The 15,885-nt window shown below is 31.1% G+C and overlaps 8 protein-coding genes across 8 annotated transcripts; 3 read left to right on the top strand and 5 right to left on the bottom strand.

Annotated features, from left to right (window-relative positions):
- Positions 1 to 101: 101 nt before the first annotated feature.
- On the bottom strand, positions 102 to 1,550 carry BX663DRAFT_523406 (uncharacterized protein). Its single transcript, XM_051529518.1, has 5 exons — positions 1,442 to 1,550; positions 1,120 to 1,387; positions 700 to 1,037; positions 521 to 625; positions 102 to 458 (listed from the first exon to the last, which is right to left on the bottom strand). The coding sequence occupies exons 2-5, from the start codon at positions 1,172 to 1,174 to the stop codon at positions 186 to 188; spliced, it is 771 nt and encodes a 256-aa protein (XP_051378758.1). The 5' UTR covers positions 1,175 to 1,387; positions 1,442 to 1,550; the 3' UTR covers positions 102 to 185.
- Positions 1,120 to 1,948, bottom strand: BX663DRAFT_523401 (uncharacterized protein). Its single transcript, XM_051529517.1, has 4 exons — positions 1,752 to 1,948; positions 1,635 to 1,689; positions 1,442 to 1,550; positions 1,120 to 1,387 (listed from the first exon to the last, which is right to left on the bottom strand). Exons 1-3 carry the CDS (start codon positions 1,941 to 1,943, stop codon positions 1,480 to 1,482), a joined length of 318 nt encoding a protein of 105 aa, XP_051378757.1. The 5' UTR covers positions 1,944 to 1,948; the 3' UTR covers positions 1,120 to 1,387; positions 1,442 to 1,479.
- Positions 1,949 to 2,044: 96 nt separating this feature from the next.
- On the bottom strand, positions 2,045 to 3,782 carry BX663DRAFT_523391 (S-adenosyl-L-methionine-dependent methyltransferase). Its single transcript, XM_051529516.1, has 5 exons — positions 3,501 to 3,782; positions 3,394 to 3,432; positions 3,131 to 3,343; positions 2,589 to 3,050; positions 2,045 to 2,526 (listed from the first exon to the last, which is right to left on the bottom strand). The coding sequence occupies exons 3-5, from the start codon at positions 3,281 to 3,283 to the stop codon at positions 2,287 to 2,289; spliced, it is 855 nt and encodes a 284-aa protein (XP_051378756.1). The 5' UTR covers positions 3,284 to 3,343; positions 3,394 to 3,432; positions 3,501 to 3,782; the 3' UTR covers positions 2,045 to 2,286.
- A 445-nt stretch (positions 3,783 to 4,227) lies between these two features.
- On the top strand, positions 4,228 to 5,201 carry BX663DRAFT_523390 (uncharacterized protein). The gene has a single exon (XM_051529515.1). It carries the CDS (start codon positions 4,321 to 4,323, stop codon positions 4,942 to 4,944), a length of 624 nt encoding a protein of 207 aa, XP_051378755.1. The 5' UTR covers positions 4,228 to 4,320; the 3' UTR covers positions 4,945 to 5,201.
- An 817-nt stretch (positions 5,202 to 6,018) lies between these two features.
- BX663DRAFT_523387 (mitochondrial carrier domain-containing protein) lies at positions 6,019 to 7,519 on the bottom strand. The gene is made up of 5 exons (XM_051529514.1): positions 7,366 to 7,519; positions 7,236 to 7,306; positions 7,105 to 7,166; positions 6,585 to 7,038; positions 6,019 to 6,496 (listed from the first exon to the last, which is right to left on the bottom strand). Exons 1-5 carry the CDS (start codon positions 7,383 to 7,385, stop codon positions 6,138 to 6,140), a joined length of 966 nt encoding a protein of 321 aa, XP_051378754.1. The 5' UTR covers positions 7,386 to 7,519; the 3' UTR covers positions 6,019 to 6,137.
- Positions 7,520 to 8,391: 872 nt separating this feature from the next.
- On the top strand, positions 8,392 to 9,869 carry BX663DRAFT_523383 (uncharacterized protein). The gene is made up of 2 exons (XM_051529513.1): positions 8,392 to 8,906; positions 9,012 to 9,869. The coding sequence occupies exons 1-2, from the start codon at positions 8,410 to 8,412 to the stop codon at positions 9,811 to 9,813; spliced, it is 1,299 nt and encodes a 432-aa protein (XP_051378753.1). The 5' UTR covers positions 8,392 to 8,409; the 3' UTR covers positions 9,814 to 9,869.
- Positions 9,870 to 10,365: 496 nt separating this feature from the next.
- On the top strand, positions 10,366 to 12,582 carry BX663DRAFT_442416 (uncharacterized protein; the record flags this gene model as incomplete). The annotated part of the gene is made up of 4 exons (XM_051523513.1): positions 10,366 to 10,669; positions 10,742 to 11,436; positions 11,497 to 11,951; positions 12,015 to 12,582. 4 exons carry the CDS (start codon positions 10,366 to 10,368, stop codon positions 12,580 to 12,582), a joined length of 2,022 nt encoding a protein of 673 aa, XP_051378752.1.
- A 1,431-nt stretch (positions 12,583 to 14,013) lies between these two features.
- Positions 14,014 to 15,633, bottom strand: BX663DRAFT_546135 (uncharacterized protein; the record flags this gene model as incomplete). The annotated part of the gene is made up of 5 exons (XM_051530958.1): positions 14,014 to 14,469; positions 14,533 to 14,651; positions 14,733 to 14,967; positions 15,033 to 15,078; positions 15,143 to 15,633. Coding segments are annotated over 5 exons (1,347 nt in total), but the record flags the coding sequence as incomplete, so codon positions are not given.
- Positions 15,634 to 15,885: the final 252 nt, after the last annotated feature.

Raw genomic sequence — 15,885 nt, 5'->3', positions numbered from 1 at the left:
TATGATAATAAATATTTTCCCTTTTTTCTTTTTTCTTTTCTTTTTTTTTTAATTATAGTAAAATACAGTTTTATTATTTATTGTTTTCTAAATATTTTTATATGGTATTTGTTCTGCTACAGTTTATCTATTACATTTACAAATCTCTCTTTCTCGTTCTCGTTCTCTCTTTCTCTCTCTTTCTTTTATACAATAATTCTTCCAACTCCTTCTACAATACTCTGTAAAGGATCTGCCTGGCTTTGTTTTCTTGTTATATTCTCACTGACAATGGACATACCATCCTCTTCTAAATTAAAATCTACTGGTGGTGGTGGTGGCGATGATTGACGCTTCGATGTCTTACTACTTTTTGGAATATCCGTGTCCAAATCAAAAGCAGAATGTGAGGTACCGACGGGCACAAATGGCCATTTACCTTTATCGTATCTTACGATAACATATGAACCAATAAGCATCTAATATACATCAGGGTTAGAAAATAAATGAATATATCTAAGCTCATTTATCAAATACATACTGATAAGTAAACACCTAATGAGATTTTTAATCCAATATTATTCATATTGTATGCAATCATCATAATCATTGCAAAACGTATAATAAATAGCCAAAACTGTATAGTCTATGGGAAGGAAAGGATACGACAATTATGAATTCAATTCGACTATTTAGGGGGGGAGATTCTTAATACCTTACCTTGAATAGATTCCAGTTTTTAATTCGACTAGTATCATGAAAGGCCGAGTATAATTTATGATGCCATACATGAAAGAACCATGATGTAAAGTTGGATAAGATTGCAATTATAAGCCAGTTATACTTATTCCAATTACAAATCTCTGTATCATTAGACATTAAGCAGTAATACATAATTTTTGAAAAGTGAAGCAAATTAGGAAAAATTGAACTAAGCCATTCTTGAACAATAGCCTGAATTTTCTTTAAATCCTTTATAGCGTGTCTATTTTCCTTCAATAAATTTGTCATGATATTATAATCAAATATCATTTTCCCATCATAAGGATATTTAATAGCTTCAATAAAACACAAGTTAGAAGTCATTCGTCATTTCCCTTTTTTTTTTTTTCCTTTTTGAATGCTATGCTATATATTTACCATAAATAATAAAGACTGAGGTCATGATGTGTATCAAAATCCAACAAGCGCCCATAAAATAAAACAGCTGTTTATTTTTTTGTTTTGGTGTTTTCGTCGTTATACTCTTTGTCAACGTCTCATTTATTTTTATTTTCCTAAGTGTTGCCTTCTGTTCTTCTACTAATTGGTTTATTTTTGCTTGACAATCATCACATAATTTATATCGTCTATGTAAATCTGCTTTATATTGATCCACATTATCATATCGATATTTATAAGTAGGATCCTAGATTTGTTGTTAATTATTGCATCTTTTTTTTTTTCCTTTTTTTTTACTTACACTTTCATCTGGAATGTATTGACTTAATAATTCATAAATTATAACTTGATTATGTTGACACCTATCGCATAATGTTCTTTCACTATTTCTATTAATAGTTGATTGAGTTCTATTCAAACGTGTTACTTTATATAATAGTGAGTTATATATAAATATACATATAAAATAATAATCTTTTACATGATCATCCTACTTTTTAAATTTTCAGGATAGGCCTCAAAGTGCTTAGGATCTGCAATGTCGCCATTCTAACATAGAGACGTTACTATTAAATTCTAAAAGAAAAAAAAATGATAAATGTTCTTCTTACTTTATCTCTTGCATTTGTGCTTTCACATAAATAACAATACCAATGATCACTCGTATTCTTTGAACCAGGTAAAATGTAGGAATCCTGACAACAATACCAACAATTTACTTTTAAAGGTAACTCAATTATACCTAGTTTATTCAATATCACTTGAAATAATGTAGGCTTTGTATTTGAAATGTAAGAAGACATTAATTCAAAAAAGAAAAAAGTTTTTTTTTTTTTTTTTTTTTTTTTTTTTTTTTTTTTTTTTAATTTGATATTTTAAATTCAGACAGTAGAGAAAAATCAAGTAATCATAAAAATCTATTTTGCAGTAAGATTTCTTATTTGTTATTCCTGCTTGGAAGAGAATCTTCGTTAAAAATATTGTATTGTATTACTTATGATATTTTTTTTTGGCAGATTGAAAGAACTCTGCGTAAAATACATTATTTTAAAGGATTACAATAACAATATTTTTATTTAAAATTCATCATCACGTGAGTAGCCGCTTCATGTCCCAGAAATTCAGTTTACTGGTTAACACAATCGATTATTTAAGCAAGTAACGCATTAACTCTGATACCAATCTGACATTAATGCTGTTACCTAAAGTTCTATATTGTTGTTTAATAGTAGTTGTTTCTGGAAATTCAAACTCTTTAGGGAAACCCATTAAATTAGCAACTTCTCTTGGACTAAAATAGCGTAGTTTTATAGTATGTAAATATTCTAATTGTTTCTCTTCATCTATTCCTTTATATTCCATAGCCTTTTTAAATATCTCTGAAGTCTATATAACGAATCATAAAGATAGGATACTAATCTTTACATTCATGTTATATTGCAACTTACATTCACATCTTGATTCATTTGAAGAATCGATCCAGTTCCTTGCGCATAATGAAAATAACCTTTTGTAAAGCAACAGCTACGATGGCTATCTGGTTTGACAATATCAAAAACGTGACTATTCTTTACAAGTACTTTATCAGGCACCAGATATTGATCTTCATCAACTTGTTCTAAATATTTTAATAATGGATCAATGACGACTTGATCAGTTAATAACTTCTCCTCCTCAGTAATATTTCTTATATCAATAAACTCTTGTGACATGTGTTCTGAAAGTGGAATATATCCAATAATCGTTCCTGTTACTGGCTTTGCAAATGTTAATGGCTTTAATTTTGCCAATAAATAATATCTCATTCTAGAATTAGGAATACCAAGTTGCAATGGTGTTAATAAAAATTCCTGAAAACTATAATCGCATTCTTTTAATTTATTAACAAGCATCTCTCTTGAATCGGATTCCTTTTATCAAAATATATATGTATATGTATATAAATAAATGATTCATAGATTGCATTCAAAAACTCTTTTTTTTTTTTTACCTCAAATCCTTTTACATTTTCAAGCAGAATATACTTTGGTTTATTCTTCATTTCACCCAACACATTCAATAAATGCAAAAAACTTTTTGCACGAGCGTCTTCACTTCCTTGTTGAAGGCCGATACGTGTATAAGGTTGACAAGGCGGTGACATTGTCCATACATCAGCTGCAATATCATCAAAATATTTAGTTGAAAGAGTTTCGATAAGGTTCTATTACTTTTATCAATATCAATATCATATTATATAATAATAGTAAATACCTGACCAACTATCTTGGGATCAAAGTTATGTTTATAAATCTGGGGAAAAAAAAAGAAAAATTAACAAACACACGAAAATGTTTTTTTTTTTTTTTGACAGATCATACATTATTAGCTACATCGTTAATGTCAAAAGCTTTGACGATTTCCACATCCCAATTAGCAAGTTTAGCAGCATAATGCTGTTAAAGATGGTAAGATAGTCATTTTGGTTACAGTTGATTATTCAATTACCATGCCTCCAATACCCGAATAAAATTCTAGTTGACGAAGTGGTGCCATCATATGCTTATTTTTATATAATAATGTAAAGAAAAAAAAATAAAAATAAAAAACTTTTTTAAAAGCGATACTTAATTATATTTGACATAAGATGAGCACTCAGACCATAGTAAAAGTATTTGATTGGCTACAATATTAAAGATTGTTTTTAATTTGGTCAAGCGGTCATTTCCAGATAAAACGTGATGATAGAAAGAGGTAATATCAAGTTGGTCAAGTGAATTATGCACATGTAGAATTGAGAACAGAAGAAGTAGTGCCTTTTAAGAATATAATAAATTTATTAAAAAAAGTATTCTTCACTGTTGTCCCTACTTTTTAGGGGAATCTGAATAAAACTATTATTAATTTCTGCTTAGTTATGATTCTTCCTTTTGAGCCAATAGAATGGAGCAGCGGTTAAAACTAAACAAGCAAATAAGCATTAGACAGAATTTGCCAGTTCTTTTAATAACCAATCAATTTGCTTGCTTTTATTCAAAAAAAGGGCTTCTTGGCATAAAAAGCCATGAATTTTTTTCCAAGTGAAACAACAAATCTAAATTTCATCCATATAAAAAGCCCTTTTTGTTTTATTTTTGTTCTTCTTGTTTATCTTTTTCTTTTTTATAATAAAAAAAAAACAAACAAAACAACAACAGCAAGATGGGATTATTTTCAAACTCTAAAACTCCTCAATTACAACAAGCAACAAGCTATCAAGGTGCACCGCCACCTTATTCACCTTCTGCCTCAACAAGTTACACTCCTCCCCCTCCTCTTCCTCCAAAACAACCAATGAATCCTGATACAAGGATGTTACCTAATGGTTGGATATCACAGTATGACCCTGCTTCAGGAAAATTCTTTTACGTCTATACGCCTACTGCATTACGTCAATGGGAACATCCAGCCGATAAGCCGTTGAATAGTGGTGAGAATAGTTCATACAACCCTCAACAGCAACAACCTTATTATAACAATTTTGAGCAGCAGCAACAACAACAACAACGTTATTATCCTCAACAGCAACAACCTTATTATAGCCAACAACAGCCACAGTATGTTGTTCAACAGCCTACTCATCATAGTCGATTTGGTGGTAGTCAAGGGATGGGATTTGGTAAAATGGCCGCAGCAGGTCTTGGTGGTGGCCTTTTGGGCTATATGATTGGTGATGCTATATTTGATAACCACCATCCTGATATTATTGAAAATAATTATTATGGCGATGATTTTGGTGGTGGTGGATTTGATGGTGGCTTCTATGATGGAGGGTTTGGGTTTTAATATAATGTGTGCATAATAAGCAATGCCCCCCTCCCCATACCACTCCTTTCTTTAATTCATTTGTATAGTTTATTACGTAATAATTTGTTTATATTATTTTATAAAAAAAAAAGCTTTATGTACATAATCTATTTTTCTTCTGCTTATGATAAACCATTCATTGAATAATATCACATCCTCTTCTATTAATATATATTTAAACGGATTTATTTGTTTGATAAAATAAAGTGCAATCGACCTTATTTATATTTTTATAATTAATTGAAGTGATAATGAAAGACTACAAGGATGTTATTGTTCAATAGTAGAGCAACTTTCTTGAAGTGATAACTTTGAAAGGGAAATTCCTAGGAGTACTGAGATTATTTGAGAGGTAACACTGCTTGCTGGCAGGCATCAGAATGTAACCCACCTCTACATTATAAAAATTACCTTTCCAATATACAAATATATATTTTGAAGAATGATCTTTGTGATATTCTGTTCTCTGTCTCTAGTAGAGAGTACTGAGTATACGACCATAGAGAATTCAAAAACTGAATTAATTACATACTTAAGATATTACATGCTCTCTTCCCTTCCCCCCTTTTTTTTTCTTTCAATATGGAGATACTGGTGTATCTATATTATCTGCAAAGTATTATTATAAAAATGTAATTCAAGTTTATCTGATATGTTTTTCTGGATAAAGATGATCATAAAGATGCTCTGGGATATAGTTGCAATGTACAAGTGTGTTGGTATAGTATAGGTTAAAAAGGGAAGAAGTGAAGAAGCGGAATATAACTTGATATTATAATTAATAAACAGATTTCTATAGTTTCAAGTTAAACATGAAAGGATTTGTATTTAGTATTGAGTGATGTCAGCAAACACAGTGTTACAACTTATAAGACAAAATATTAAACATATTCACTTAATTCTAATATGAAAAAAAAAGTAAATAAACCTTCCCCTTATTATTTCTTAAAACAATATGCATAGAGCATAGATATAGGAAAGCTTACAGAGTATTTACTATTTGTAGACAAATTATTAGGTTATATACGGAGAATAGATCAAATACTTTTTCTTCGTGTATCTAAATACAATTTTTTTTTTTTGTTATTATTTTTACTAGTATGAACTGACTGACCGATAAATAAAATAAGCTTCAAAAGTTATATAATTTATATGTGTAAATAAAGTCTACATTATTGAGAGGGTGGTATAGATTTGAGAACCTGCTCATAAACTAAAAAGTTAAGTGAGTGAATCGGAAAAGCTCTAATTAAAGTTACGTTGAGGCCACGATATAAGCCTTTTAATCCATTCATTTTAACCAATGATATTGCACAATCTATAAATCCATGATATCTAGGCTTTGTCATCATAATGTCCTTTTGTAGATTTGTCTTGATTGCATCTACTGGAAATACAAATAACCAACTCAGAATACCACAAAAGCCTCCAGACATAAAATGCGTTAATGGTCCATCTACTCTTGTCGACAGAGTTCGTTTCATTGTTTCATAACCAGCAAAATAAATACTTGTGCCTAATGCATCACGAGCTATCATATTGCTTGTTAATATATAGACAGGTAGATAGATGTATGTATTATATGAATATGAATATAAATATAAATGACTCTATATTACCAGAATGGCATGTTAATCCTGACCATAATCCAAATAGGCCTTTCTTTTTTACAATTTGTTTGACTGCATACCAACTTGAAGCTTGGACATTGGTCATTTGTTGTTGACTATTTTTTAATAAAATTTGTTCTAATTGACGTTGAATCTTGACTAGTTCTAAAGGACAGCTTAACAAGGCAATAAAGGCCCCACTTACACCTCCGCTTAAAAATGATATTTTTGTTATTTCTGATAATTCTGTATCCTTTGTAAATCCCTGTTTGCTTTTAAGCAGGGCTTGTTTTGTACTTTCATAAACAGAAAAGGAAACCGATTTAATGATACTAACTGTTATCAAGGGCGGAATCATGCCTCGAAAAAATCCTCGAGCACCTTCCTCTGCAAACGTGGTTCGAACACATGACATCATAGATGGATAATAATGGGTTTGCATACGAGTCTTGACGGAATCAAACTAAAAAAGGATTAGCTAAAATAAATAGCTTTAAATTAATTTAGGGATATCTATTTATATGCTTACAGGAAAACCTGCCAAAACAGATGTTACTGCTGCACTGGAAGCAGCTATCACTGTTCTATTTGCTATATAAAGTATCGAATTAGTATATCTATAAATAAATATAAAATGAAATTATAATCTTTGTTGATTACATTGTAATAATCTTTGTTTAGTCGTAAGACTCTCTTTTTTATTGTAATCATTCGTTTCGACATTGTCACCCCTATAAAAAAAATGATAGGATTAATACATCAATAAGATCTATCCATTTCCATTACTAACCTAAGATCTGTCATTGGCATTCTATTTCATTCAAAAGCAACAAATTGACTTTATATGTGTGTCTTTTTATTTTTATTTTTTTAAAAAAAATAAAATAAAAGAAAATGAAAATAAAAATAAAGGAAAATAAAATAAAATAATTAAAAGAAAAAAGGTGGGGAAAAGAAATGATGTAAAATCATTTAGTTGCCCTTTTTTTTTTTTTTAACATCCCGGAAGTTATATTTTATCCAAATTGAAGAAATATATGCCGCTTTTTCTTCTTTTTCGGTTTTCATTAATATTTACACTTTAGTAAGTCATTTATATCTTGAATAGCACAATTATTATTTTAATAAAGCTTAATGCTATCTTTTGCTCAAGAATATTCATAAAACATAAAAAGAATGGCTGTAGACTATGTTATTCATGTTTGAGAGTATTAATAGTAGTTATGTAAAATAGTAGTGCTTACAACATAAATCATTTTAAAATGCATAAAATAAAACCAGTCGTTACATATATAGCTTATCCCTTAGTGTGGATCAAATATCTAGCCTCAAAAAAGATGCGGATTAATTACGGCAATCACAGTTACGAACTTACCTATAAAAAAGAAAAAAAAAAAAAGGCTGCTTATACGTATTATATAATTCCTTTTGTAGGGAATACAAAATTACGAAGAAATGAGTACTCTTTCTATATGTTTTACTATTATGTCTATAGTATCCCAAAGACCCGTTTATATTGTAGATCACTTGTTTTATGATATAATAACTTATTATCGATATTCTCTACAAAATAATTATTATAGTGTTTTAAGTGCAATACTTTGAAACAAATTATTATTTCTATTTGAAGGCTAGATCACATACAATTTACAATGCATTTAGAGTAACTTGTACTTTCATCTCCTTTTTAGAGAGGAAAAAATATCTTCTTATTTAAAAATTTTAGAATTGCGTAAAATTTCTAGTTTTAATGCTGTAACCAAGTAGAACCGTAATTTTATCAATGTTTTTTATTCTTCTTTTCTTTTTTTTTTTTTTTTTTTTTTAATCTTTAATGTATTCTTCAATTTCTTTTCGTCAAGATTTACTTGATAATTTATATAATGTCTTGAAAGATCCTTTAAAATATGGCGATAAATTTCTTTTACAGATTACGAGAACACCTCAAGATGGTTTAGTGCCTGTCAGTTTACTACATGATATGGCCAGAGTACTAAATCATGTCCCTTTAGAATATATCAAATATTGTATACCTCTTGATATTTATCACAGATTCAGATGGAATGTTGACGTTTCTCGTGTTGGATTAAAGGAGAATGAGCATTATTATGAAACAGATCCATATGGGTTCGCAATTGATGATGATAATGACGTGCAAGATATACGAGAACATGACCGTGTCTTACCTGTAATCTATGATGATGGCAAATTTTATATTGATAATGATCATTCTAGATTTCGAAATACTAGTCAACACACATCATCACTCGAATATGATGTTTTAAACATCACTCCATTAGGCCAGACAGATAATGATAATCATAATTCCATGTAAAAGTAAAACAATAGAAGAAAAAAAAATCATTCATCCACCCAGGATTTCCAGTATGCACTTATTTAATATTTATTTATTTATTTTTTTTTTTATCTTTATAGTAGTTTATCAACTGGTAATACATGCTTTAATTGTGATGAATCAAATCATTCAGTTAAAGATTGTCCGTATCCTTATAATAAACAAAGGATAGCAAGACGACGACAGGAACTACTTGTAACAACAAAGCGTCTTCATGAAGTACTGGAACTAGAACAAATAAAAACTTCTTTTAAGCCCGGTATAATATCAGATACATTAAGAGAAGCACTAGGAATTCAAAAAGATGAAGACCCACCTTATTATACTCAAATGAGATGGTATGGATATCCTCCTGGTTATTTAGTAACAAATTATACAGAACAAAAGGCTCCATGTCAATTAAAGATATATTACGACAGTCATTATGAAGTTGTTGTGGATTCAAAGGAAGAAGAAAAGATAGAAGAAGCTCATACTGAATTAGTGCATTATCCGGGACTAAAATTTATCAATACAAGCCGTCTTGATGAATACATTCAACCAGCGACAGCGGATCAATCGTCCTTATTAGCAGATCAACAATACTGGTGGAACTCATACTATTATCAACAGGATTATACAAACAATCCGCTAGAGAGTGCTCAAACAGCATATGAGTCTTATATGAAACATCAATTACAACAGCAGGAACAACTTTATCCTCCAGGAACCGATTTTCAATACGAGACTATAACATCAGAGTCAAGTTATAATAAAGCAATAATTGAAACACAAACAATAGACCAAAACAAGCCTAAATTATCTAATAATGCGGATGATGAGACTGTCGAGATGAATATTTCCGATGATGATATGGATATTTCATCTGATGATGATATGTAATTCTAAAAAAGGCAAATAAAGTCACTAAGATAAATCCTCCCCCATTTTTTACAATCTGCTTTAAAATTTTCAGTAAATTCCACTTTTTTTTTTTTTTTTTTCTTATTATTATTATTTTTATGTCAACTTCAGAAGGATATTCAACTATTCCTCCTGAAAGAGTTGATTCAGGATCCCCTCCACAAACTGGGGTTTTCAGAAAGTTAAAGAATTGGTTGAGTTCATTCGAAGCAGAAAATGCACCACTTATCAATAGACATCGAATGACTTTGGAAGCACCTCGAAAAAGTCCTTCGAGAGTTGCGTTTGAAGTAGCTATCATTGTTGGTATTTTTGTACTTGTAGCTTCACTTGTTTTATTATCCGTAGGTGCTTCTAATAATATGAGAGGTATGTACATATTTGAATTTCCTCTAGTTATTTTTTTTTAAAAAAAAAATATATATGAATATATATGTATATACATATATAATTTTAAAATTAAAATTAAAAAAAAATGATAATTTTGTTGCAGGTTTCCCAACAAGAGAGCTCTCAGCAGCTGAGCAAATGATGCTGGATCTTCCTTCTACAAAACGTTTAAAAAGTTACTTGAAAAATTACACTTCAGTGCCTCATTTAGCAGGAACAGAATCAGATAGACAACAGGCAGAATGGACACGTGAAAAATTAAATGAATTTGGTATTCCAGAAACAAAAATTGAAACATATTATCCATTATTGAATTACCCCGTATCGCGTCGATTGGCTATTGTATCAGGGCCTAAATATCTTCAATACAATGCAACATTAAAAGAAACTAGTGTGCATGAAGACCCTTCTACCACAAATCCTGACATTGTACCTTTATTTCATGGTAATAATAATAATAATAATGAAATCTTGGATAATGGGGGAATCGAACAACGATTAATCTGTTGAAATTTAGGATATTCCAAGAATGGCACAGCAAGAGGTCCTGTCATATATGCAAATTATGGCCGTTTAGAGGATTTTCAATTTTTGGTGGATCAAGGTATACAAGTAAATGGCACAATTGCCTTAGTGAGATATGGATCTGTATTACGTGGGTTAAAAATTAGAGCTGCTGAGCAATATGGATGTGTTGGTGTCTTGATCTATTCTGATCCTATTGATGATGGACCTATCAACAAAGATAATACTAAATCATACCCTGAAGGGCCATGGCGATCATCCACCTCAGCACAACGTGGATCTGTCCAATATCTTTCCTTGATGGCAGGTGATGCTCTTACACCCGATATCCCAGCTACAAAAAATGCGACTCGACTTAAGATGGAAGACTCACAGGTTTTACCAAAGATTCCCTCTCTACCTTTATCTTGGGAAGATGCTTTACCATTATTAAAGGCGACTGAAGGACGAGGGATTTATGGTGAATTTGATTGGTGCGGTGGTCTAGAAGAAGTTGATTATTTTAGCGGACCAAGTGAAGGCATTGTAGAGATGGAAAATAATGTTGAATATAAAATTACCCCTATTTGGAATGTGATTGGCCGCATTGAAGGATCTATGGAGCCTCATCGTTCAATTATCCTGGGCAATCATAGGGATGCTTGGGTCTACGGTGCTGTAGATCCTTCTTCTGGATCAGCCAGTTTGGTAATGTTTTAATTAGCTACTAACTATATGGGACAGAGCTAACTTTTTTTTTATATACAGTTAGAGATTGCTAGAGTCCTTGGACAAATGTTATTGTCTGGTTGGAGACCCAAACGTACCATCATTTTAGCTTCTTGGGATGCAGAGGAATATGGGTTAATTGGATCTACTGAATGGGTGGAAGATCATAAAGAATGGCTTAGTAAAGAAGCAGCGGTCTATATCAATTGTGATATGGCTGTAAGTGGGCCCTACTTTACAGCAGGAGCTTCTCCTTCTTTAAACCAATTACTGTATGAGGTTACAAATATAGTAAACGATCCATTATCGGGGAAAACGGTTTACGAAGCGTGGAGTGCACGAAATAATTTGACAGGTATACCCTCCGCAACACCTCCTGTTGGTGTCCTAGGCTCTGGATCAGATTTTACGGCTTTTATGGATTATGTTGGTATTGCTAGTATTGATATATCATTTAATGGTGACTATGGTGTTTATCATAGTGTTTATGATAGGTAGTAAAAAAAAAAAAAAAAAAATGTATATATTTATGTATTTTATTAAATTCTTTTTATTAGTTTCCATTGGATGGAAAAATTTGGAGATCCTAAATTTGAATATCATCAGGCCATGGTTAGAATTTGGGGATTATTAGCGCTTCGATTAGCAGATGACCTTATCATGCCTATACATCCATTAGATTATGCTAAGGAGCTTCAAAATTATGTTCATCGTCTTTATAAGGATTCAGCACCATATACTTTCCCTATGCTTAAAAAATCGGTTAATGCACTCATCAGTGCGGCCACAACATTTGAAGAAAACCTAGTATCAATGAAAAAGAAGCTAAGACCATTTAATAATGAAGATTATCCCAAGATATCAGCCAAATGGGCAAAACGCATTGAAAAGGCAAACGATCGTCTAACAGTATTTGAACGTGGATTTATCGACCCAGAAGGTATTAAGGGACGTGAATGGTTTAAGCATGTTGTTTATGCACCTGGACTCTGGACAGGATATTCGGGACAAGTATTTCCTGCTATAACTGAAGCATTGAGTAACAAAGATATGCATTTGGTTAGACATACAGAGATGAAAGCCTCAAAATCGATGCAAAAAGCTCAGGATTTTTTAAATAAATAAGAATACTATTTATAAGCGCATAATTTTTTTTGTAAAATAGACTTGTTCTTTATAGTGTGCATCTAAATCGAAATAAGCTTCGGAAATGTTTTCAATAACACGGTCAATAACATCTTTTTGCTGTGTTAAATCGATAGTAGTATGTTGTTGTTGTTGTTGTTCAGAAATGTTCTCATAATTTCGAATAATTTTAATGTTTTCTGGTTTTACTTTGGAAACATCATTCGCTTCTATATTTTCCTTTTTACTACTCATTTCATTCTGTATATCATGTCTTTTGAGTGAGTTATCATTTTTAGTTCCTAACTTGGATGTTTCTTGAAATAATTGATTCAAATAATATGTAACTTCCTCGTCATTATAAGGCAGAAAAGTGGTTTGGTTTCTCTTTATTTGGCTCAGGAGGCCCAGATCATGATTGGTATTTGATAGTTTTTGTGATCGTTTGAATGGATATTTCGTATATTGAGATTTTGGACGAGGAGATAATTGTACGGGATATTCAGATATGTGGGTATGTGGAGGTGATACTGTTCTAGTAGTTGTAATAGACGAATGACTATTCTTTTCTTCATTGAGGACTCTTGTAGGAGAATAAATGTGATCTGGAATGAGTACTGTAGGCGCTGGTTCAGGAAGCTCTTTACTGTTCATATTGTTACTATTGGATGGCTCTAAAGTTTTAATCAAACTATTATTTTTTTCAAAATTCTTTATATTCAAAGAAGGTGGAGATGATTTTCTTTCTTTTTGGTTTCCCAATTGAGAAATACTATTTGATATTGAACGGCTATGATCCATCATTTTCGTGAATCCTAATGTAGATGAAAATTTCTTTTTATAATTCATCGATTTTTTGATACTGCTTGCATTATCTTCGAACGTACTGCTTTCTACTGTTGGTAGTTCGAACGGGGGAAACGACCAACGATTTATATGATAGTCCTTCTTTGAAGGGCGCATATTCATAGATATGGCTCTTCTCATGGGTATTAAAGAAGCTAAGCTATCATCAACTTTTATTCCTCTAAAACTTGTTAGTATATCATCAGATAGACTTCTTTTCAATGTTGCTCTCTTAGGACTTCCCAGCTTGTGGTCTCTTTTAGATGAAAAATAATGATCTGAACTATCTTCTCTTACATGAGTATTTAATTCGTTATTTCGGTGATTAGTTTGCTGCTGATAAATACTAGGAATTGGTGAACTTGGGTTAGAGCTATCTGTAAAATCATGAAAGACCCTTTTTGGCGGTTGCGTTTCATCAGTATGATGTATTTCAATAGGATTGACTTTAAAAATGGTAATAAGAACCCAATTCATAAATTTTGCAAACTTTGGATATTTAAAGGGTATTAAAGTCTCTGTAGTCCCTGATTCAATTGCTCTTTCGGAAATATTGAGCATATGATTATATTGTGATGCTATTATATCCATGCTACTGCTACTTACACGACGCATAGGAATGGAAGTAAGAAGATGGCGGTTATCTTTATTTTCGTTAGGTGAAAAGGCCTTCCCGTCAATAGAAACAACATAAATAATATTATAATGTGTAATCTCTCCTGAATTATTCTTTTGTTGCAGCGACATAATTGGCACACCTTGCTCTGGCTGAGAACTTTCAGATGTTCTATGAATGACAATTTCCTGAGAACTACGAAGAGAAGTAGCTGATCTATCCTCTTTGTGAAAAGTATTTTGCTCATTATCCAAATCATGACCAAAGTATGTATGATTTACTGCTTGCATAAATTTAGAAATAGAGTTGGAATGATGCAATAGAGGTGTAGCCTTTAGGATGCAAGGGTATTGCGACATTGCTTTGAAATTAGGATCAGGTTGGTACTGAAGGCAAAAGTAATCATGAACATATCGTATCTTAAACTGCTCAATAAAATTATTCCAAATGGCACTAATTGCAGGATCTGTAAAATAGATACAACTTACTAGAAATCCAAGTAAACAAGAAAAGACACGATCAAACACAAAAATTACATAAGGTATGTATGCCTCTCTAGCTGCTGCAATTTCAATACCCACACCCCAAGACTTTGATATAAGTGGAACTGTTTTTTTTTATTAAACATTATTATTAGTTTTTGTGTTTACTCTATTATGATAATGATAGCAATTGTATATATATTTACCTAAAGGATAAAATATACATCGTAAGGCAATTTTCTGAAATATATTTGTATTATTAGCTGCATATTTTTTAATTATAGCCGCTGTCGAAATTTCGTTTGTATTCCGTTTCCTTTGTGTAAATATATCTAGCGCTCCATTAAAGTTCTTTTGTTTTTTTATAACAAATCTTATAGAAATTGCAGTACATAATGCAGCAATACCAAGAGAAAATAGTAACCAAGAATAATACCACAACTAATATAAATAATAATAATAATGAGGAAAAAAAAAATTAAAGAGAATTATATAAGAGTCTATACCCAGTTAAATACTCTAGTCATTCGTCCATCAAAATAAAAATAATACCTAGTATATATATATAATTACTTTTATGCAAATCAATTTATATGCATATAAACTAAAGCTTTACCAGCATGATATATGTTCATCAAAGTTTTCCTGTGGAATTGGTTTAGGTCCATAAATATAGGGAATAGTAGACACTAATATGCCAACAACAGCAATCAAAATATAATAGCAAATTTCTATTTTCAGCGATCGAGCTGTCTTTAGCACAAATATCATGACCAAGTTTAAGCCAACCATTGTTAAACACATACAGGCCATTGCATCCGATGATACTAGCACAAAAGTCATAACATAACAATTATGAGATATAGCAGCTGTATTATCAGTAGCTAATTGACATGCGCAATAAATCATATTAAAAACACAAGATAAGGCGATCATACGTAGTGAGAGTCGATTGACAATAGCATGCCGATAATAGCTTATGATGCCATGTATCAATAAAACACAACTATTGGCTGCAAATGAGACTGCAGATGCTACTACACCAGCATTAACTAAACCTCTCCACTGAGTGTGGGTAAAGTCCCACTCATGTGGATGTATAACCATTTAAAAACTAAATTATTATTAAAATAAAAAATAAAGAAAGAAGAAGAGTGTACTAAATCGCTTTATTGTCTTTCTTTTGGTTTATTCTCTGAAAAAGAGCCAATAGATATAAGAAAACAAAATGGGATTTTGAAACATTTCAAAGATTTTACTTTATGAGATGCATATACAGGTATATATGTGTATATGTTTATATGTATTAGCTTTTTTGGAGTTTAATAGAAGCAGTATATTTTTAATTTGTTTGCTTTA

This window comes from Cokeromyces recurvatus (assembly GCF_025118155.1).
Source record: "Cokeromyces recurvatus strain NRRL 2243 chromosome Unknown BX663scaffold_36, whole genome shotgun sequence".
Lineage (NCBI taxonomy): Eukaryota > Fungi > Mucoromycota > Mucoromycetes > Mucorales > Mucoraceae > Cokeromyces > Cokeromyces recurvatus.
The sequence above is the reverse complement of the archived record's forward strand: the minus strand, read 5'-3'. Positions and strand labels throughout refer to the sequence as shown.

Excerpts from the sequence above, each read along its gene's own strand:
- BX663DRAFT_523401 (XM_051529517.1), bottom strand. The coding sequence starts at position 1,943 with ATGTCTTCTTACATTTCAAATACAAAGCCTACATTATTTCAAGTGATA. Across the intron at positions 1,690-1,751 it reads GCACAAATGCAAGAGATAAA|AATGGCGACATTGCAGATCC; the intron begins GTAAGAAGAACA and ends TCTCTATGTTAG. Across the intron at positions 1,551-1,634 it reads CTATCCTGAAAATTTAAAAA|AACTCAATCAACTATTAATA; the intron begins GTAGGATGATCA and ends ACGTTTGAATAG.
- BX663DRAFT_523387 (XM_051529514.1), bottom strand. The coding sequence starts at position 7,385 with ATGCCAATGACAGATCTTAG. Across the intron at positions 7,307-7,365 it reads ATGCCAATGACAGATCTTAG|GGGTGACAATGTCGAAACGA; the intron begins GTTAGTAATGGA and ends TTTTTTTTATAG. Across the intron at positions 7,167-7,235 it reads TAAACAAAGATTATTACAAT|CAAATAGAACAGTGATAGCT; the intron begins GTAATCAACAAA and ends TACTTTATATAG.
- BX663DRAFT_523406 (XM_051529518.1), bottom strand. The coding sequence starts at position 1,174 with ATGGGCGCTTGTTGGATTTTGATACACATCATGACCTCAGTCTTTATT. Across the intron at positions 1,038-1,119 it reads CTCAGTCTTTATTATTTATG|CTATTAAATATCCTTATGAT; the intron begins GTAAATATATAG and ends GTTTTATTGAAG. Across the intron at positions 459-520 it reads CATTAGGTGTTTACTTATCA|ATGCTTATTGGTTCATATGT; the intron begins GTATGTATTTGA and ends GATGTATATTAG.
- BX663DRAFT_523383 (XM_051529513.1), top strand. The coding sequence starts at position 8,410 with ATGTATTCTTCAATTTCTTTTCGTCAAGATTTACTTGATAATTTATAT. Across the intron at positions 8,907-9,011 it reads AATGATAATCATAATTCCAT|TAGTTTATCAACTGGTAATA; the intron begins GTAAAAGTAAAA and ends TTATCTTTATAG.
- BX663DRAFT_523390 (XM_051529515.1), top strand. The coding sequence starts at position 4,321 with ATGGGATTATTTTCAAACTCTAAAACTCCTCAATTACAACAAGCAACA.
- BX663DRAFT_523391 (XM_051529516.1), bottom strand. The coding sequence starts at position 3,283 with ATGTCACCGCCTTGTCAACCTTATACACGTATCGGCCTTCAACAAGGA. Across the intron at positions 3,051-3,130 it reads AAAATGTAAAAGGATTTGAG|GAATCCGATTCAAGAGAGAT; the intron begins GTAAAAAAAAAA and ends TTTTGATAAAAG. Across the intron at positions 2,527-2,588 it reads AAATGAATCAAGATGTGAAT|ACTTCAGAGATATTTAAAAA; the intron begins GTAAGTTGCAAT and ends TTCGTTATATAG.